The sequence below is a fragment of the Ambystoma mexicanum genome, chromosome 4q (genome assembly GCF_040938575.1).
Source record: "Ambystoma mexicanum isolate Mex_15411 chromosome 4q, UKY_AmexF1_1, whole genome shotgun sequence".
Classification (NCBI taxonomy): domain Eukaryota; kingdom Metazoa; phylum Chordata; class Amphibia; order Caudata; family Ambystomatidae; genus Ambystoma; species Ambystoma mexicanum.
The window spans coordinates 395907242-395929858 of NC_090928.1; the positions used below are offsets into that span (position 1 = coordinate 395907242).

Genomic DNA, 22617 nt, shown 5'->3' on the forward strand with positions numbered 1-22617 from the left:
TTACATGCCTTTTAAACACCAACTAAATCTGAAAGTAAGTTAGAAGCCATTGCAAATTCGCCTGGCCTAGAGTTGCATCTCGACTAGATTACTGTTAATTGCAGCACATTCACATGTTTTATTTGTAATATTCAATGCATTACTGTTATAATGTGGGTTGCAATCATTTTTCCACTACCTGAGAGATATGTTTTGTTGTTGCTCATCATTTCCTTTGATAAGCAAATATTGCTCATTGGCCACAAATAATAATAATAATAATAATAATAATAATGTATTTCTTATGCAGCACTACACACCCATAGGTCTCAGAGCGCTGAAATAACAAAAGACATTATTATCCCACAATGGTACTCAATTTATTGACCTCGGAAGGATAAAAGGCTCAGTTGCTGTCCAGTCAAAGGATCGAATACAAAAGGGTCACATTTTTTTTTATTATATATTTTTTTGGGGCTTTTCGTTTAGGTAAAAAAAGTGTTTTTTACCACAAAAACAGGGGTTGGGGGGGCGGACCTCTCAAAAAAAAAGAAAAAGTAAAAAAACAAAAACAAAATTCAAACCTTTTGTTTTCGGTCCTTTTGACTCGACCATTTTGTCATTCGATCCTTTTCATTCCATTCTTTGACCTATAACCGCTGAGTTGACCCTGCTTGGATTCAAACCTTCCACAGCAGGCCGCTCACAGATATCAGGTGCGAGCGCTTAGCTCTCTGTGCTATCTGACCGGCTATTAAAGTCTAAAGGCTAGGGCCCCCTGTACTAGATGTTTAAGGACACTGGGATAAAAAATGTTTTAATTGCAGTGTCTTATCTAGAACACTGGCAGTCACAATTGCATAGAAAAGCCCAGTGTCAACTGGCACCCAGTAGCATTGGCACTCCTGTCGATCATTTCTAGAATAGGGTAACGGTGTCAAATACTATAACTAATGCATGAAGTTTTACGTTTACATTGAAGCAGGGTATAAACAGACATTCATCCTTTTACATAATGGGATATAGTTATATTTGGTGACAGAGAGTCAGGAAAAAATTAAAACAAAAGGATGCATTCCAGTGGATTAAAATAATGAAATGGTGGAGCCTGTGTGAGAGAAGATGGTATTGCATGATTAATTGTTTTGATTTACAGAGACTGTCCAGATGATGAAGTCAAGCATGGGATTAAAATGTTCTTGGGCACAAAATCCTTTTAAATTCATTTGAACCTTTTGTACAGGTAGGGAAATTTGCTATTTTTATACATTACATTGATTTGGAAAGTATAATTTTCACAGCTAAAAGGACTCAGGCTTGTAAACCCACAGAGAACTTCCCATAACATGGTCACTGCTGAGCAGGTTTACAGGAGAACATCAGAGAAAATAAGGAATCATCTCATACACCATCTCTACTCCAAGAGAATGAGGTTGAGGATGGAGATAAACAACTTCACATCAAGCCTGAGAGAGCAAATAAATGGACCAGCACCACAACTTGAACATGAACTCAAAAAGAACTATCAAAAGACTCTGAATTATTTACTGATTCGGAAAAACAGAAAAATTCCAGGACCTTCAAGGAATGACCTAAAGTAGTGTTCGGGGTGAGGGAAGAGTCTCAGCTCCCTGTGAAACTGTGATCCTTACACCAAGCATGATCAGCAGTGAAGCTCCGATGAGAGAACTGCCAATCAACTAGCATAAAATAGGACCAACACTGAGCACCCAATAGGAGACCTTGCCACCAATTAACTATCAGTCATCAAGCTCTCTGGGCATGAACTCAGACACGCTGAACAGTCTGTTCTCTGCAAGGGACTAACCTTCTGACCCAGCCAGGAAATTGACAAAATGTAATTCTGTGGGGAAATTGAAGAGGATATGCAACGCTTGCATCTCAGAAAATAATTCCATGGACAAAATAGCAAACAAAGGGCTACCTCACATTAGGATAGCCAAAAAAACATTCAAACTGGATACTGCCATGTGAACGCAGTTTAAAACTCGAAACCTACATCGACAATCTCAGAAAACACGTAAGATCTGGCGTACCCAACAAACAACAGGTGGCTAAACAGAACCTCACCACCCAAGAGAGACGTGCAAGAAGTACACTCCAAGAAAACAAGGAAATTATAATAAAACCAGCTGACAAATGTGGTGCAGTTGTGGTGATGGATACACAGGAATACAAAATGGAAGCATGCAGACAACTGCTGGACACAAATCATTTCCTGGAACTTAGTGATGACCCCACCATGGAGTACAAAATAACTCCATAACAAATTGTCAATCCATGCCAAGCTGCACCAAGGAACACCTCCAACATCTGATACAACACAATCCAACTCCTGGGACCTTTTATTTGCTCCCAAATATCCACAAGTTAGGACATCCAGGCCACCTGATCATCTCTGGAATAAATCCATTAGCCAACGCCATATATGGGTGTACTGAATCCATCCTAAAGCCTCTAGTGATGGACACAGCAAGCTTTGCACAGGACACAACACACTTCCTCAGAAGGATTCAATTCAAGAGACTATCTACCACTGGATGCACTACTGCCCATACTGGATGTCACTGCACTTTATCCCAACATTCCACATGAAGATGGAATTGTGGCATGCCAGAAATACCTGCAAATAGTGGACACCAAGATAGACACCCCAACCACAGCATTGTGGATCTCATGAGATTCATACTCACAGACAACAATTAATGCTTCAATGGAAGATACTTAATTAAAAAGGACCGGAACACAAATGGCACCTCATAATGCAAACCTTTTCATGGCACATCTCAAACAGGAGTTCTTACAATAACAATCTGAGAAACCGCTAACATACCTGCGCTACATTGATGGCATCTAATACATTTGGACAGAAGGTGAAGACTCTCTTAAACAATTCCATGAACCACTACATGGCTTCCACTGATGCATTAAGTTCACCATGGAATACTCCAAGATGAGCATATACTTCCTGGATGCAACCATATTGGTTGGCAGAAACAGCCATCTAGAAATATCAGTATACAAGAAACCCACTGACAGGAATAGATGCCTGCACAGAGCAAGTTTCCTCCCAAACCACACGATACGGTTCATTATCTACATCCAGGCAATCCAATACCAACGCATATGCTTCAACAGGAAAATAAGGGACAACCAACTTGTTATACTCCGCACATCATTCTTGCAAAGAGATCACTCAGCCAGACTAATTGCATATACCAAGAGACAACAAACACACAGGGGGGCCGGGGGTGGGTAAATGACCTGAAGGTGTACCCTAAAGTATTTCACACATAGAACACACAGGTCTGTAATTCAGTTTGTTTACATTTTAACGTTGCCATTATGTGCAACCTATCTTGCCCTCCAACCATCATATCTAAGTCCTCCTGAGATGTGTAAGCCCTAGATCGTTGTGGTGTGCTGCTTATCTAGTGTTAGAGGACAGATGGAAGAGGCTTGCCCTATCTAATTCACGCAATGAGACAGTTTCTAAATACCAATATCTAAAACGCACCCACCTATGGACATTAGAAAATGGACCTCAGGTTGTGCTGAAGGCCATACAGGGCTGTAATCCCTTTTTAATTTCCTGAAACTGTGGATTATAACAACTATTGAAATAGCAGTGTATATAAGTGCACACAACACAGTGCTCAAAAGCAGCCCTTTATGACCAACTGTGTGGAGCTGTTTTTTCACAGCAATCTTTAGTTTTCCTTCTAATGCCCAGTGTTAGCATTATCCCATAAACTTTGACATTTTGGATACATGTGTGTGTCAAGAGTAATTCTTTTGGTGGTATGCCACATTGGTCAGTTACATGATCGAACATTACACGAGTGCAGCAGGGATGAGGGATGTTTCCTTGGTTTACTTTATAAGCAACATTTTCTTGTGGGTTCTGTATCCCTACTTCTTTATAGAGTAGATTTACTGCTAGGTTGTCCTAGGCTGTCTGCAGCTCAGAAAGGAATACAGTCAAGAGGTTTGCAAACTTTGACTCCTCAGATGTTGTGGACTTCAACTCTCATTACCCCTCACAAGCATAGGTAATGGCATGGCATCTTGGAAACTGTAGTCCACAAAATCTGTATATTGTAAACCCATGTAATACACCATTACTTCAGGGATAGGGCCCTTGCATTTGGCAGTTCCATCGTGCAAAATGTAACATATGCGGACTCGTCTCTTACAGTACCTGACCTGCCATTAAACAATCTTGGAGAGATCTGGGCCTGGCCACTATAGGAGCAGCATCACAAGCAAATCACACAATCACTGATCAACGGGGGCTGCTGTTGGTAGGTTCAAGAGTCAGTGGCTGAACAGAACTGAACTTGGTACTCCACGTGTCCATCTGAGTATGTGCCATGTGGTGCACATGTCTGGAAATTACATGCTTCTTGAAGGGTTACTGTGATTAATCAACTTCCGGGCACCAGTGGTCTAGGGATGAATATCAGTTTGTAAACAATCAATCAGCTCCACATCTCGAGTACACCAGAAGCGATCTGAACAGATTGGAAACACAAGAAAATTGTAAATCTCCTTGTCCAATTATAAACCTCTGCGGGACGGAATGGCAGGCTTATCTCCGCAAGGCCGTGGATTGTTGGTTAGTTACAAAACAGCGAAAAAACAATTATTACGCAATGATGAAAGGGACTGTCCAGTCAAGGTTGTAAACAAATATCTACTTTATTATTATTCAACAGACAGTTCTAGCACATTACTAAATATAACTGACACTGTAAAGGAATGCAGGAGACAGACAGTTTCAAGAAGGAAAAGGGATGTACTTTGGATACTGACAGGAGGGTAGTAGGTAAAGTAATTAATCGCAATAGTTCAAGGACACTTGGTTTAAGCACATAGGGAGCAATGGGTCGTAAAATGTCACTAGGGGCCTTTCGGAAAAGGACAAGAGGGACAGAACAACAATTTACCTTGTGCTTGTAGAAGTTCTTGGTGCTCCAGAGGGTCGAGTCAGTTTCAGGGCACTTTGCAGCTCCTGCGACAGAGTTCTAAATGGGAGACAGCTGCGGGTATCAAGCGGCAGGCAGTTGGGTGAGCAAGGCTGGATGGATGGCTGCAGGCTGGCCTACACGGCTGATCAGGTTCAGGAATCATTGTCTCAGTGCTGGTTGGCGGGTCTGAAGCACTGGTCGAGGCATCTCGGACAACATTAGCAACTGCGCCATGACAACAGTCAGCGGTGCAGTTGGTTGCAGCTCGAGGGGCTTGACGGGTTTGTAAATGTCCTTTAAGGTAGATGCTGGTTGATGCACTCCCCCTAAAGTCTTCACTGGGCTTGTGTCTTGATATTGGGAAAATCTTCCTCGAGACCAGCCCTTGAGAGCAAAAATTACCCAATTCAGCCCAAAATACAGTTTCTATTGTGCCGAGCAGTGAACTCATGCTAGTGACAAATGACACCTTCAAAAAGTTTTAGCATTTATTCTAAACAGTGAATTTCAGCAACATCTTGGGATTCAAGTTAAAGAAGATTACAAAACACAAAACTTAGAGAAATGCAAATATAGAGAAACATAGAACTTAGAGAAACATAGAGAAACACAGTCTTAGGCCCCTTCAATCAGCACTGGGAGACCCTGGCCCTCATAAGCTAGCTCTAGCCAGCCCCGCTCAGAGGACAGCACTGCAGGGTGCCGACAGAGCAGCAGGTTCCGGACACTCGATTTTGCTCGAACCAAGTCCACAGATTGATCTCCCACCTGAGTCATGTGGGCATGCATTTTTACAATCTCGTGCTGTCAGTCCATGACGCACAGTTCCAGAACTTTCCCTGTGCAAAATATAGGCTTGCTCATGGAAAAACCCAATTCTGTGATGCTCCCTGCTCGCTCCTACCCCTCCCTTGGAGCCCTCTCTGCGAAAGCACTGGAATGTCCTTATCAGCGTGTGGGCAAGGCCGTACCAGGCCTTCTCAGGGAAACAGGATTTGTTTACGAAAACATGCAGGGCTACAGTTAGAAAGGCAGAATATTCTAAGAGAGGTCGAGGTGAATTAACCCTATGTGAGCAAGCTCTAAAAGGTATGCACTCATAGCTTAGTGTTCATAGTGCTTAAGATTGGCTAAGTACTATATAGGTGCCATAATGTTACAAAAACTCCAATAATGTCTATTAGCTACAGAACTGGGGCCTTCACCCTGCCTGTCTATCTACAATGCATAATGTGACCTACCACTCCTACTAGGCCTGCATATTCCTTGTAGCTCACTACAGCGTAATGGAAGTGCTACAACAGACTAGCATTTTTGGCACATACTTTGAATAAACTATTGGCTTTCAGCGGCTAATGCTGTAATCTAAAGCCCTGATTGGCAAATTTGCAATTTTGTGTATCACTACAGCTTGTGTCATCCTTTAAGGCGGATGGCCCAAAGCTGAAGAGAGTGTTGGAAGCACTCACCCGCTTTGTCCTGGGTTTAGTTCAGAGACTCTCTGGCACTTCCCACCTAGGAAGCTTGCTTGCAGAGCCTAGCAGAGCATGCTGTCTGCTGGCTGAGGACTGAGAGCTGCTGGAGGGTCCTCTGGATTCAGTATCTCTCTCTGTTCCCTGGGAGATGTTTACGGGAGGGATCTTGCTTCCCTCTTTGGAAATCCTAGCCTTCCTTTACTGGCGGAAGCTATAAGGCAGTAAGGCAGACTGTACCTTCTGCCAGGGTCCTAATGAGTTCTTCTTGCTTCTCCTTGCAAAGCCTTCTGATGATCTGCCAAAAAGAGGGGCTCAACCCTCTATTAAAGCCAAATGTGCCACAGTGATTGGTGTAGGCAAAGCCTACCTTAATGAACCAATCCTGGGACCCCACCAACAATCTCCTGTATGCATGAGGTCATAACCAGAGTGCTTTGCAACATAGCAAGGTAAAGGGGTGAAAACATGTAAAACTAAGTCCCACCCATCTTCCTCTCTGTTGTGGATCAAAGGGTCTCCATGGTTAATTGAGCTCTCTGTGGTTCCTGAGTAAAGTGCCAGGTCTCCCTTGAAGCTGTGGCAAGAACATACTTTCTGTCTCCATCAAATCACATACGTCTACCCTCTGAATGGGGGTCCCCCTGTGAGGGTTGCCAACTGTAAACACATAGTCCCAGACATGAAAGGTCACTGCCCTTGATACTGAGAGACGGACGCTGGCTTCAGGTTGACACAGTGCATATCAAAGGTCGTTGGGATTTCCTGTCCACTTTTAGTCTTGCAGCCAGGCCCCATATGGGTCTGTTTGATGTATACTCGATTAGTATGTTAAATAAGTTAACTGCTGCCACAAACTGCAGAGGGTAATCAAACGGACAGGGCAGATCATGGAGCCTTTGATAGTTAATTAGGCTGGCCATGTGTCAAGACTTGCTGCTTCCATCTCTAAGTAACTAACAGCAATATACAATGATCTTCACTGTTTGGAGATTAGGGCCACAGGTGGCAGGAACAGGAACCCGGGTACTACAAGTGGCTGCTGTAAGGGAATGCACAGGTTAAGTGAACAGCAAGGTAGAAATTACAGTAACCAGTATAGGTAAGAAGCAGAGGGCACCTACCAGAATGTATTCTGCAGGAGCAGTGAAAATGGGGGGAGTAATGGGGTAGGGTGTTCAGGAGTAGACCTGTTCCCTCAGCAAGCCCAGAGCATGAGACAAGGTCAACCCAAAAGTCCACAATCCCTGGGGCTCAATGGAAGCACCTGTAGAAGCAAAGAAAAGTCCAGGTGAGAGACTAGTTGTTTCTCCAAAAGTCAGGAAGAACCAAACACATGGTTCGATTCGGAGTCCGTGTGACAAAATTGAAAGGAAAGTCCAAGCTCAATTCGTATATCCAATCCGTAGTCTATCACCAGAAGAAGGCTGTAGTCCGTTATGAAGTACCGGTGGGAAAAGACAAAGGAGTCCAATGACGAGGTCCGTGGTCGAGAGGTTAGCAATAAAATGAGGTTCAGGTAACGAAACGCCAAACTGCTGTGGCAAACAGCTGAGAAGCACTGTGCGACGGAGGAATCGTAGCTTTAGGCCTTTTTCCATGGACACCCGGATCACGTGATCGTCACGTGTCAGGATGTTTAGAAATGGTGTGGTATCATGGTAACCGTGTCACGTGAGCGCTGTAAATGTTGTTTCTTTCTCTTCCAAGATCGCAAATACCATGAAGTACGCTGTTTCATATGTCGATACAAGCGCCAAGGTAAAAGCCATTTACTGTATATAAATGATCTCTTTTTCAGGCGTTGCTGTAGGAGAACAGTCTCTCTATTCCTGAAGGGAATGTGTGACATATTGGATCTATCAGTATGAGAGGGGATGTTCATAACACCATGGTAGGAGGAAGGTTGTGACCCTCCCCTTTCTGAGATCCATCATGTAGTCCACATGTCAGATCCCAACTAAATATGACAGGTAGGACTGTGCCTGTAGGCTGTGTCCACACAGAGAACACACGTCTATGTGTATGTCGTGCAGTGAGCATAGGGAAATGTGTGTGGATTAGCTCCACATATTTTTCAGAGGTTGATCTACCATCATACAATTTCAAATAAAATTTCAAAAAAGTCCAGGCAAGCGCCGACCCACCGTGTGGATGGCCGATTTTTTCACAGTCGCCCCAGTATGGGTAAAACACATCTGGCACTGCCAGGGTAGACATATGGACAAACACATGCGGTGGGGAGTTGCGTACGCAAGAATTCTGCACCAGCCAGTGGTTTACGCGCTATCCTGAAATGTTTGTTTGTCATAGAAACATCAGATGCTCCACAGATGCACATACATCTGTGCAGCGCCTGGTACAGAGTATCAATACTACAGTGGCTAAAATGCCAATCATTTATCACATGCCAGTAGAATGTACACCAGTTTTACATACTGTGGCAGTAAATTTATCGTGACCAATATTTTACATGCAATTAAAATTAGCCACAAGTGTGTTGTGATCACATCCCAGTTTAACAAGTGCACAACTGAAGCTTCATTTGCCAGCCTATCAGGTTAGACATCTTCACTGTTCCAGCTTCCATGTTGCCAAGCCATTTTCAAAGGGTAACGTGAAAATCGCTTTTGAAAAACGTCTTCTACAATAAGGTCAACTGCAAAAATGCCACGAAGAAAATAGAGAAAAAGACCATGTGAAAACATTAATATTGGGTTGACCACCTTATTACCAAAGATATTTTCTTGCATATGTCTGTACATTAAACCCTTTTAATATGCCCAAGTTAATGACATAATATCCATGTCATATCAGTTCCAAATACTCCATCTAAGCAAGTATTCCCACAGTAAAACACATTATCAATGTGGCATTCACATTAAATAAATAAATTGGGATTCCAGTCTAATCATAGCAATGCCAGTGTTACTTGTTTGAAGCTCGTTCGTATGCCATCAGATAACGCATTTTACTGTGTAACACTCTCTTGGAATTTTAAGCAGGCATCACAGTTGTCATATGTAGGCCTTTGGGGGGTGCAGCCTAGACACTACACATGAATAGTTCAAGCGTATGGTCCCAGGGCACCAGGGAGCCAAGGCAAGGTGCTCTAAAAGTCCCTCACAGGTAGAGCAGGTGCAGGCTCTACAATCTCTGGATCAGAACGGCTTGGTACGCAAGGCACTGCAAGCTGCCTCTAAATGCTGACTCTTGGTGAATTCAGATGTAAAGATGAATGTAGAACTCACACAATACTGCTGGTCAGTTGGTATATACTAGTAAACCAGCCCAGTATTTAAACTGCTCCTGCTATGAAATTAATTTAGCACTTACCTAAAATATTTCTGAAAGAAATTGGTGGAATATGTCAAGAAAAGGACATTGGAACATCTGAATTATGTCTCCCTGAAATGGACCGAACTATCTCCGGCAAAGAGGAGACATAATACAAATTCCCAGAAGATTCCACCCACTTTCCAATGGATTGCCTGAGCTCCCATCACATCCTGTATGCTGTACCAAGTTCATCTTTTACACCTGAGTGGAGGAAATAATGATAATACTTGCTACCTGTGTAGAGCAAGTGAATCAGAGGTTCAGTGAGCGAGTGATTGAAACATATATAGCACTGTCATTATTTACAACATACCCTCCATGCCAGAGAATAATATCCACCCAAAAGATCGTCTAAATGCCCACCTGGGGCTGTGACAGGTTTTGTGGCAGAGAATAGTGTTTTACCTGAAGGAAGGCTCTGGAGAATGTTGGGTCTCTGCTCTTTAATGCAAGAGAAACTGCTACTTGTGGGCACCTGAAAGGCTTACTATTAGACAGCAATATTGGTGTGGGTCTACCATCTGGGTGAATCTGTGAATCAATGCTTATTACCCGTGTGTGTATGATTAACATTAAATGCTGTCAATGGCTTCCCGGCACAGTTTTATCACTAAACCAACAAGTGTTGCACTTGCAATATAGCGTCTTTTATACTCACAAATAGAAGCACATTAATACTGTTATCACTTGCTTGTTAATCATTTATGTATATGTACTCTCTTGTAGAGATAATAAATGAGCATTAAAAATAGAACAGTCAAGCAATATATAGTTACTAATATTAGCAATAATGTAGTGGAGTAGAAACACAGTATCCTTCTTTTCTAAAATGTTACAACTACTTACTACCAATCACCAACATCTATGTAGCCATTGTAGCCCAGTAAAACTTAAAATCAAACTCGCAATTGTGATGCTGTGAATTGGCAAGCCAGGGGACAAGTGATGTTATACAGGCCAACCTTTGGATAACGCTGATGGATGCTGGTGGACAGCGTTAAATGTTTTGTCAGAAAGTCCACAGCCTCTATGGTCAGTTAACTAAGAACAACCTAAAAGTGATCTACAGCCATTGATCAAACATACAATGGGTGAAAATGGCCCCAAAATATTGAAACAGTCAAAACATTAGAATTTGGGAAAAATAGGCAAAGTGCCAATTTATAGTTTCATTGGGCAGTTTATTTTCCTAGGGGTAAGGCATCTCAAGGCTGTTTGCTGCTTGTTTCCAAGACAGTTCAGGGTTCTAATTTAGCTCTGCCTCGAAATTATTGAAGTAAGCATTGAAATCAGAATTTTGATAAATTGGCAGAGTGCCCATTTTTAGGTCCACTGACTACAATTACAGCATTGGGGCCTCATCACGAGTTGGCAAGTATCCCATGTGTACTACCGCCCAACTGTAATAGCGTAAGCGCACACCGGTGCTGTGGTGTTACCGCCAGATCACGAGTTGGGTGTTAATGGTAAATCCCCATTCCTCATTGGATCCAATGGGGCATTTTCAGTGCTAATACCACGTGCTAATGCAGCTGACGGTAATACCACCGAAAACAGGGCGCTTAATTGGAGTTGGAGGTAAAACAGCCCATTTAGCGCCCAAATCGTGATAGGGCCAGCCCTTAAATGCGATGGTAATACCGTTACTGATGTATTTAAAGGCTACAGCCCAACTCGTGATGAGGCCCTTGGTCTAGAAACTAAAATTTCTGTTTGCTTTGTTACCCAGGCAGGTCAAAATCTTGTGGATCAGCAGTGTCCTCCAGGCTCTAGCCCCATCAAGATTCAGAGTGGCGTAGCATTCGGTAAAATCTCAAGAACCTTCTCCCGGCTGCTGGAACAGCTGCCTTTTGAAGGCAAAGTGCCATCCCTGTCTTTCTGTTAGCCAATCACATTTTAACAGATATGATGTCATTCATGTAATCAGTAGGAACAGTAGAACAGGACACCTTGTTTGTTTACATTTGAACCTAAGCCAATCTTGCCATTATCTGTCGCTTACATAAGCACTGATATGTTTAAACACGATGGGCCTTGGCCAATTGATAAAAAGATGTCAGTGCTTTATCTTGTTTAACAAAATATCTTCTGCTAGTGTTTTAACAAAAGTGCTAGCAAGTTGCAACACGCAACACAATAAAAATACTGATAAAGTGACCATGCGTTCATTAAGGCAAAGCAAGAAGATTGTTTTGAAAAACAACCTAACTGATATACTTTTTGCTTAGGCAATCTCTTGTCTTGTCTTGTGCTTTCCACATAATAAATGCATTTTGTAAACACACCCGCGGCGGGGCAAGGGCGCGGTGTTTGGCGCCGCTTGGTGGACTCCGGGACTTCCTGGTTCGTGGCCCCGCCCCCCTGGGCTTATCTGCGCCTCGCTAGCCCCGCAGCGGTGAAGCCCGCGGCGGGGCAAGGGCGCGGTGTTTGGCGCCGCTTGGTGGACTCCGGGACTTCCTGGTTCGTGGCCCCGCCCCCCTGGGCTTATCTGCGCCTCGCTAGCCCCGCAGCGGTGAAACCCGCGGCGGGGCAAGGGCGCGGTGTTTGGCGCCGCTTGGTGGACTCCGGGACTTCCTGGTTCGTGGCCCCGCCCCCCTGGGCTTATCTGCGCCTCGCTAGCCCCGCATCGGTGAAGCCCGCGGCAGGGCAAGGGCGCAGTGTTTGGCGCCGCTTGGTGTTCGGCGCTGCTGGAGCCCAGCCAGACTGGACATTGAAAACAGAGGTGAGCTGGGGATGCGGACTACGATGGAGGTGTGTGGCGTGCCCTTCCATAAGTATCTGGACACAGAAACCTCACAAGTTTCGGCTATGGCGCAACCGACTACTGACCCCTTATCCCCGCTTCCCCCACTCCTTTTCTGCCCCCAACTCACTGACCATGACCCCCCCTGCAGAAATTCCAGCGTAAGACTGTGGTATTGAGGAGACAGCGACCACAGGGGGGGTTACCCTCAGTAACTACCATGGGCACCACTTTGGAGGCCACTGGGACATGTGCCGGCTTGTTTGCCACCAAGCCCATTATAAATCAGTCCCTGTCTATATCCGGCACCCTAGCAGTGTCACTAATTCCACCACCAGTAATGGTTCAGCAGCACCTGGGGAGCCAAGTAACCCTGCATAGTAACCAGGGTGGTCTGTTCAAGCTGTTTCCGGATGCCAGCGGAGATGCTGGTGGCAAGCCGGAACCAAGTCTTCTCCTGTCTCAAAGCACGGCCTCGGCCCAGACCACAGCCACAACCATCGAACCCCTCTCCCATGGAACCCCCTCAGCACTTGCGTCATCCCTCCTGGCTGTAGGGGACAGACTGGAACAAATTGTCCTAAGGGGCAAATCCTCCTCCAGCTCCCATAACAGTTCGTGGAGTGATGTTCTCTCATCTACGAGCTCTGGGGCTAGTCCCTCCCCCCGTTTGACCCTACCCCGGATGGTTGAGATCATCAATCAACCAACTGCCGCCAGTAATCATGAGTGTAACTTGTCCATTAACCGACTCCCAGAGGAGGCTCTGTTACATAGGGGGTGTGGGTGCAATCAAGTTTTGGCGGAACTGGCCATCATCAAGGCTCTCTTGCTATCTGTACTAGAGGCCCAATTGAAGGGTGGTGGAATTGTCCAGGGGGAGCCCACGGTGACCGCTTCAGCTGCCGTGGGGTATAAGGCCTTATCCCTGGAAAGCCCCTTGGAAAGTTTACTTGTTCAGGTCCCCCCAGTCCTGACCACCCCCAAAGGGACTGCCGTCCCCCTTAACCTGGCATTAGGGGAATTATTCTCTAACAACGGGCCCTGTGTTCCCCATGCCATTACCAGGGAGAGCAGGAAGGTCTCCAACTTTAGTGTAACGTCTTTGCCTTCGGTGGCCCAGTCCTCTGCTATCTCGGGCTCTGTGTGTTCTGAGTCCAAAGACCAGGGCCTGTGGAAGTCTGGGGGTCAGCACAAACCCTCAGAACAAGGAAAGCCCAAACGCCCTATTGTCTTCCTACAGGGGGTTCCCAAACTGCCAGTAAACAAGTCTGAACCAAAGGACGCCCTACTTAACAAATGTTTATTTTGGCTGAACACTTCTGGAGGTTGCCCATGTGTACGCAGAGAAGCTTTGGTGGGCTGTTGCAGAATTCCAAGTATGGGCATGAACACCATGGATAGCATCAAGCTTTCTTTTTGGGACCAGAGTACAGCTAACCGGGTTTTGGAAGGTTGGGGGCGGGCAGGCCAACTAGCTATGAGTGGGATTTTCTAAACTCTGCTGTCCCTCCCAGATCTGCCAGAGTTAACACTGGGGTTTTTCCTAACAACAGCCCCCTCTCAGGGGCAAATCTGACCACCTTGGGCCAGAGGCGCCATGGGAAATGGTTGAAGTAAGGGGATGGTGGGTTTTGACCACTGTTTCAATGAACTGTCTATGGTATCTTTTGGAGGGGGCGGCATGTTCGTACTGCCCTGTTGTTTTCCTTAATGTTGTTTCCCCGTAACTCTCTTTTCGATTTGCATCTCTATTTCTAGAACTGTTTTTGCAGGATGTACTTTGATGGTCATTTTTTGGCCGAATAAAGGTGTTTGACTGACTGACTAAACACACCAAGCTTTTTTGGTTTTAAGTGAACACATTAGCCCATAATGCATTCTGAAAGGTTTCAGTAATGCTCTGTATATTTCCAACTGTACTTGAGAAGAGAAGGATGAAAAGTCAATGGTTGGAATGCACATTTGTGAAATGTATCTCTCTCATATTAACAGAAATGTCTCATATGTGGCTACAGGCTGATTTGGAGTTTATAGTTCATATTATACGCATATAATATAATTTATGTCAGCACTTTTTTATGAGCCTACCTGTAAACACTGGTTATCTGATGAAGGTTGAGAGAGAACGCAGTCACCCAAACATTCAAAAGAAAAAATATACTTTTCGATATTTCCTGATTCTAATTAGTTTGAATGTTTCTTGATGCTAGTTAGCAGCTTTTTCCAGATGTGTGGTGTTGCACTCAAATTGCTTTTGCCCACAAGTAATCAATTGATATTTAGGAGAGTTAATAAAGGTTAATCAAATAAAGGCATCTCACGGGCACAAAATGCTGTATTTTCTTTTGAGGATAAACTAGTTCCAGTCCAGCTAAGGTGTTAAACATGTGGCTATAAATCTTGAGGAAATTCCTGTTCACCACTGGGAGGCAATGGAGAGAACGTCTTTCAATGGTGACATGCCAGGCTTCGAGAGACCACCTATCAGTTCCTCTGTGGCGCTCTGCCATCTATGCAGTCTTCTGAGGTGTTCTTCGGGGGCCCAAATAGAAGTCTATAGCAGTACTCTACAAATACACTTACAGAAATGAAGGTCAAGCTTGCCATGCCTGGAGATCAAAGCTAGACCTCACTGATGAGGTCCAATGAGGTTAGAATATGTCTGGAGTAGATTGTATTTTCATGCAGAAGGGATGTGGCTTAGCAGTTCAGGCTGGTCGGACCCTTTTGAGGTGGGACCACGCCTAACATGCATCTGGTTATTCCCCTTCTTTATTAACTGAGCAGGCTGACTAAATGATGGTCCGCGGGGTTGCCTAAAGACCTGCCAGTGTTGTTTGATTCATTTAAAACTTCTATCCATTACTCTTCAGTGTTGCATTAGTTTCCCATACTTGGGCCCCGAGCTTGCTGTGCCTAGGGACCAAAGCTACACTTCACTTGCGAAGCCCAAACAGACTGAAACATGTCTAAACTTGCTTAGGGTTTCAAGCGGCAGGGATGTGATCTTGCAGTTCGACCTGGAACACCTCTCTATGGTTTGAGATCAAGCCTGATTTTCATATGGTCTTCCCCTTCTGTAATGGCATGGCAGGCTCAAAACAATAGTCTGGAGGGTTGTCCAGACCTTTGCCAGTGATTTATGATGTATTTGATACCCTCCAGCCTTCACATTTTAGTGTTGCATACAGCCGAATTAGAACCTTGTGTTTGTTAGAGACCCCAACACTTAAAAGAACTAAGATTACTGGTCGGATCGTGTATAGTCCATATATCTGGCTTGCTCCCTGCATGTGACCTTATGAAAATATCACTATAAAAACACACATAAGTGTTACCTTTTGCATTATACTCACTTATTTCCCAAAGAAGAGATAATCTAAGTCAAACTGATTTTGTGTCACAAACCAAAAAAGCCCTATTAAATTGTAAACACTTGTCCTCCTTCATCCATCCATCTATGAGCATCAGGGAGGTAGTTAGTTCGTCATAATTCAAAGACCAACCATCCACTGTGATATATAGAAGGTTGGGTGTCAGCTTAATCGGAGTGGCATGTAAGCTCTGGACTGTATTCCCAATGAGGCAGATAAGAGGGGAATTGAAAATGTTGTCCAAACTTGGAAAGAGTTTTGAGCCCTGTCGGATTTCACAACTCAACAACAGTTGGAAAAACCTTAGCAGGCCTAACTGTAGAGAATCATTTTGGTAAAGAGATGTATAGAGGAATGACAGTAGCCACATCATCAGCTCCATGAACCTCATACTAACGAGAAGCTATGCACTGCATCGAAAGAAGCAGAGGGATATGGACGGTCCACCATAGTGATGTTTCTCCATCCATGATGCTTAAAACACTGTTGCATACAGTGAGAAGTGCAGTTTCAGTCAATGGTGTGACCTGAACTCCAACTGCAGGGGTTGAAGTAAGCCACTAAATACCCCTGCAACTGGATGATCACACATTTGTTTTGAAATGAGGCTAACGAAGGTAGCACGGTAATTAGGTACTAGTTCAAAAGTCTCTCAGGAAGGATTTTTTCACAGAGGCTTTTCCAAAACATGCTTAAGGGAGAGTGCAGGCGGCCCTATCATTAGGGAAATGAGCTTGGAAAAATATCCTTGATAAAGGGGGATCCACTAGTGCACACTATTTAATGACATATCCGGATATCCGAGTATTAGGCTATTTAAGCAGTTTCATTTTGCCCCTGACAAAAGCAAAAGTTGAACAAGGATTTCTATAAAATGTAAGGCATGTACAGCTAAACATTGCTCTTAAGTAGGGTGGCTCTGGGTGTATACATTTGGGGCAGGATCACGGTTAGCAATTGTCACACTATCATTGCTTATATTGCAGTTTTATTCATCCAAAAACTCTTCGTTTTATGGGAGATTTCGATCAGCAGAGAAAATCTAGAGCTGCCTAGAGCCTCGTTCACATGCTCATGCGCAAGTGTTATTCAGAAGGATTTGCTCAGGGACTTCCCGGCGATGCTCGGGGCAGCTCCAGATCTGCTCTAGCTTTAGGCTTTGTGAATCTGGTATTATGTATCAGCAGTATATGAGATTCTCAGGGAGCCGCCTGAGTGCACATCCTTGAGACTCAGGCCCATTATCTGCATTTTGGTCTAGTCTAGCATATTTTTTGATCAGATTTGATCCAATAATCACAATTGTCTAATTTGTATATCCTGATGTGGCCAGGACCAGAGAGAAAATATCCTCTCTCTCTGCAAGAGGCGTCACTAGGAGGAGGCTAGGGACTGGTGGGTTGGGCTATAGCCCCGGGTCTTTTGGTTGTAGCCCCGGATAGAAGCTCAGGGGCTTCAACCTAAAGGCTAGCTAATCCTGAGTCCCGACAGTACCAACATTATCGTAGCCCCGGATCTTTTACAAACCTAGCAACCCCTCTGCAGGGAAAGGCGAATTTCAAAAGGAAAGTCACACCTCAATCCTATACAAAAAAGACTTCTCATTAGGAAAGCATCGCTGAACAGAATTCAGCTCCTTTATAAAGCCACACGTATGTGATCTTTAGGCAGTATGGGGACTAAATATGTCCCTGGTATAATACACATCTATCACCTGGCACTTAACAGGCCACACTTCAATGATATGATAGGTTATTTATTTATAACGCTCTTAATACCCAGAGGTTTCTAAGCGCGGACCCGGGGATCGAAGCTGTGGTGCTCCGTGTCGTCTTGCTTCCAAGGCAAGCACGTTGCCCCTGAGTTATCTTCCCGAGAATAGGTGGAGTTCATTAGCTTTGGAATTAATGAAGCTCATGACAATGGCAGAAACAGCCTTTCTGATTTTAAAAGGGATCCCAGCTGAACTGTAATAGCCTACTCGCCTTGTAATGCCAGTATATGTATCCCGCCTGTGCAAGGAATTGACATGATCTTGAGGTGGAGATGCAGTCCATTCCTTAATGGAAGAAGTTGCCCTGATAGAGTAGTGAGGCATTCTGTAATTACAGGCCTAGTCAGACCACACCCTAGGCACCACTGCAGACAAAGGGGCGTTGTGGTGGTCTAGGGTTCTTCTGTGAAGGGGATTTTCTTTTACCTGTCCCTGTGGGATGTTGGTGTCTCTGTGGTTGACTGCAGTGAAGACACACCTTCTACTAACTTTGGAGTCACGTTTTTCCGATCATGATGTACACAGGACCCAAACAGTGACTTTATCGTTCCTTGGTTGGATAAAAGCTTGATGCAAAGAATCCACACTGTGCGTTTAGAGACATTAATTATTCAAGCTACAAGCACAAATAAGGGGCACAACTTAACTTTGAGTGAAATGCTAAACTTCTACCAGCATAGGCCAGATCTGCAATTGCGGCTGTGAAATATTTGCGCCACCAAGAAAACCCAGCAAATACCTTAGATTCGAGTAAGAAAATCATGTGCATATTTATAATGAGCTCTTCGAGTATGTCAGGTTTAGTGGGTAAAAAAAATAATTCGTCCCTGGGAGCACTAAAAAAGCTTGGTCTCTCTGAATCTGTCCTGTCGATACTTGGTTTCCCTGGATTCTTGATCTTTTCTCGCGTGCCTTCCTCCTTCTGTTGGCCTCTCTGCCTTGCCCTGCTTCCATATCTCTTGCCCTTTGTGAATTAGAGGGTGGCAAGTCATTACCCCTGCTGCTAAAATGAAATCAAGTGACTACTTTTTAATCAAAACATGAGAAAAATCAGTAGCACGTTTACCAATGCGCTTGCAGTTTAATGCCAGGTGGTGCTCTTTAACCACTTTCCCTCTGGGACGTTTATAATCAGGGGTGGACTGGGAACCAAAAGAGGCCCTGGAAATAATGTTTAAAGTGGCCCCATATTACACATTTTCTGCAAGCACAACCCTTTTCCTATGGGAACATTTGAAAATACCACACAAAAGAGGACCCGGTTGCAGAGGCCTACCGGGAAATCTCCAGAGTTCTCTATAGGCCAGTCCACCCCTGTTTATAATCAGTTTCTGTGCAGATAATAAAGCAAACGGTATTCCTTGTGTCATCCATGCCATTGGCTTGAAAATACGCTCCTGCGACGTGAAATGAATGCATTTATCTAACTGCAGTCATGTTATGAATAATGCGAGTGTGACATTTCTTTCCAGGTTCTGGACGTGCTGTGCTCACTGTGTGTATGCCACGGAGTAGCTGTCAGGTCCAACCAGCACTTGATCTGCGATAACCTCCTGCCAGGAAGAGACCTGCTGCTGCAGACTCGACTCGTCAATCACGTGAGCAGGTGACGGCAGACGCATTTTCTAACCTATGATGTCACTTCCTGCAAAGGGCGAGAGTCTGTAGCAATTTAAGGAGGTTAAGGGGACTTGGCATAACTCATCAGTCCGGCAAATGACTGTAAACGTTTTAGACTACTGTGGTTGTTGTATCAGACCCACGCCTGTGAAAAAGGTCACAGAAATGCCAGTGATACTCAGTGGCATGTGAATAACTTTCCTTCAAATTAACTGATGAAACTTCCTGATCCCGTCTCCGAATCGTCCTTGTGTAAATGTTGTACCCTTATGCCTGTGGGCTATGGCACATTAGGAACAAACAAATAAATGACATAAATAAATGATATGGTTGCAATGCAAAACACCAAACTACTGCCCCAGCTCAACTACTGCCATTCTAAAACAGCCCTAATTCGGCAAGTCACGTGCACCGCACACGATGTCTCTCTGTGCAGTGTATCCTCGATCCTAGCTATTTGTGAGAATGAGTTATTTTTTCTCTTGACCCTCACATAGCATGTGAAGAAACCATAAGCATTTTTTTTTTAATTAGGTATTTTTTGTAGTTGAAGTTCGATTCAGAGTTTGGTAACAGGCATTTAATTTGTGTTGGCATATGTGGTGTCATGAGCAGTGTATGGTCGGGGTAAAGGGATTGTTGTTTAACGTTTTGAATTTTTGGTGGCCTGCACCAATAGAAATTGGGGAAAATCGAAGCAGATAATGACAAGACGTGAATCTCAAAAAGTATGATTTTTGAAGATCAGCCAGTGTTTCTTTAGAAACACATGACCAAATATATTCATCTCTCTGTTAAAAATGTATCTATATGTGAAAAGGTAAATTACCATAGCAGTGTGAGAATTTGAGAGGAGCTGCAGATTGGTATAAACAGGCAACAGTGAGAGAAACTGATGCAGGGTTGGAGGGAGGTTGGCGATGAAAGAAAACACTAAAATATGAAATATGATCCTTGAACTTTTCACAGTTGCTATGTTACCACACTCATTTGGATTTGGATTTAGAATGTGGAGCTTTAGAAAATGGTAACTAGTTATGTTGCCCTACAGATGTTTTGGACTACAACTACTTTAATCTCCAGCCAGCGTAGCAAGTGGTGAAGGATCATGGAAGTTGTAGTGCAAAACATCTCGACCAACACATAATATGTAAGCATGCATTAGAGTGTGGGACTGCACTGCTGAGAGACACTGGAAGGTGAGAGTGCAGGATCTGTACATTCATTGAACCCATTGGGGGGGCTCAGAGTGCTCCAGCAGAGCCATGAGCTATCAGGTGCAAGCACCTAGACCCTAGGAACTACAGAAAATGGAGGTTGGCGAGATGGGGGGGATCTAATGTTAAGTCTCAAGAGAAACCCCAGGAGAAGAGATAGGTTGAAGGAAAGCGAGGGGTAAAAATGGACAACAGTGGGCATCCACTCCTGGAAACATTTAAAAGTAGTCAATAATAAAATAGTTGAAAATGGAAAAAGAGAAGAGAAGGCAGACAAGGTGGAAAAGGTGATGGCTCAAGCCAAGGTTCTTACCTCACACGTCCAGGCAGATAAAAAAGCAACATTGAGCTATTAGCAAAATCAGGGGATAACTGCTGCAAGTCAAGTCAGCAACTTGGATTGTGGACCCCATTTCCATTTCCCTTCCATCTAATTGGGTGGAGTGATGAAGGAATTAACAAATGATTTCAGCAGATGGAAATAAAAACAGGGCAGAGGTGGAGTGTTAGGCGGAAACCTGTGCAGTTCCCTCTGGGACCACTGCAAAAGATTTAGGACTACAGGCGTTTGGCGGTGAACCCACTTGGTAGCAGTATGTACCACACAGATTCACTTGGTAGCTGTGGCTGAGCAGTAAGACTTCCCTCAAGAAGAGTTGAGCAGTATGTGGAGTATACAAAATAGGGCAATTCTTCACAGCAAGACAAGCAAACACGCAACGAGGCTTAGTGTAAAGATATTAAGGCATTTATTTATACCGAAACATCTATGGAAAACACTATGGCAAATTCACGGCAAACAAATCAAACACAATTACTCTACGAAGTAGGAAAACGATCAATCCCCCTATCAATACTTCGACAACTCTAGGTTCTACCGGTACCACTTATTTTCAGACAGAGGTGTATACCTCAACCTAGATGACACTCGAATATTAGTTAGGACAGGAGAGAAAAAGATAGGCAGGTTATGAAATCAACACAGTTCAATCCTTCGCGGATAAAATGCAAGGCAGGAAGGCAAGAATCACAATAGATCATAAAGTTCAGAGGCCAGGCCCACTCGGGGAGAGGCAAGGCGCGATGTCCCAAAAAGTCTGTAGTGGAGGTGCATTCAAGTCTTTGTAGCAAATTGTTATCGGCAGATTGAACCAGTTCAGAACAATAAAATGAGAAAAGCTTGTAGGCGACCCAACGGAACGGAGAGGATTATGACACCTCACTCGAACAGATCGAAAGGGAAGCCAGGCGGACACGGTACCTTGTTGTGGAGGGCAGCTCCGGCGGGGGCAGTTGTTCCTGGTGGTGGATGCACGTCGGGTCTTTGCCAAGAGTAGAGATGATCTCTTCGTCGAAGAAAAGTGAAGTCCGGTGCACCACCAGGGAAGAGACCAGCTGCGGAGTGCTCCGTCACAAGGCACCACCTTTTGGTCGCGGTACAGGGGTAGTGGCTATCCGGTTGCCGAGGTGCTCTGCACGGGCAATTCGACCACTGTGTCCTGAGGCGAATAAAAAGCAAAGGGGACGGGTTGTTCCCACCAGTCAGGGGAAGAGACTCTCCGGCAGGGAGATCTCCTCTGTCGTCGGGAAGTGGTGAGTCGGTTCCGCAGGGCTCCACCGGAGGTGTCGTTGTGCAGGTCGGCTCAGCGTTACCCTCGTCAGATTCTTAGGTCCTTTGGCGACTTCTGAAGATCCAGTCCCAAAAGCCCTGCTTTTATGCAGAAAACCCCCATTCATTCAGCCTAGCTGTCAATCAACACATGCTAAGTGGTGAGCGGGAAGGCTCACCACTTGGGCCAATCACTCCAGAGTGCAACCGGAGTTGGCAAGGCAACTTGGTCCAGGGTGCCTAAACCCCCTCCCACACTCCTGTGGTAACCCAGACAGAATGGCACCACTTTGGAGGGTCTCTGTCCAGAGGCCCGCCAAAAGTGGAACAAAGGGCTCAACCTTTGGTTTAGGAGTCGCAGAGACGAACACAGACGCCATTTTACAAACCGAGTTCTGGCAGAAAATACCATCCGATAAACTTATTTAAGATAAGTAGATCGGTGGTACGTTAGAGATTAACGAGAAAAAGTATCAATCTCCAACAATGGGACGAA

General features: G+C 44.5%; 1 protein-coding gene across 1 annotated transcript in view; it reads left to right on the forward strand.

Moving 5' to 3' along the window:
* The window catches only part of RYR2 (ryanodine receptor 2), a 3854281-nt gene that overhangs the window by 1450020 nt on the left and 2381644 nt on the right, over positions 1-22617 (forward strand). The window contains exon 19 of the mRNA XM_069607971.1: positions 19148-19281. Within this exon, the coding sequence (XP_069464072.1) occupies positions 19148-19281 (134 nt within the window). The remainder of the gene's footprint in view (positions 1-19147; positions 19282-22617) is intronic.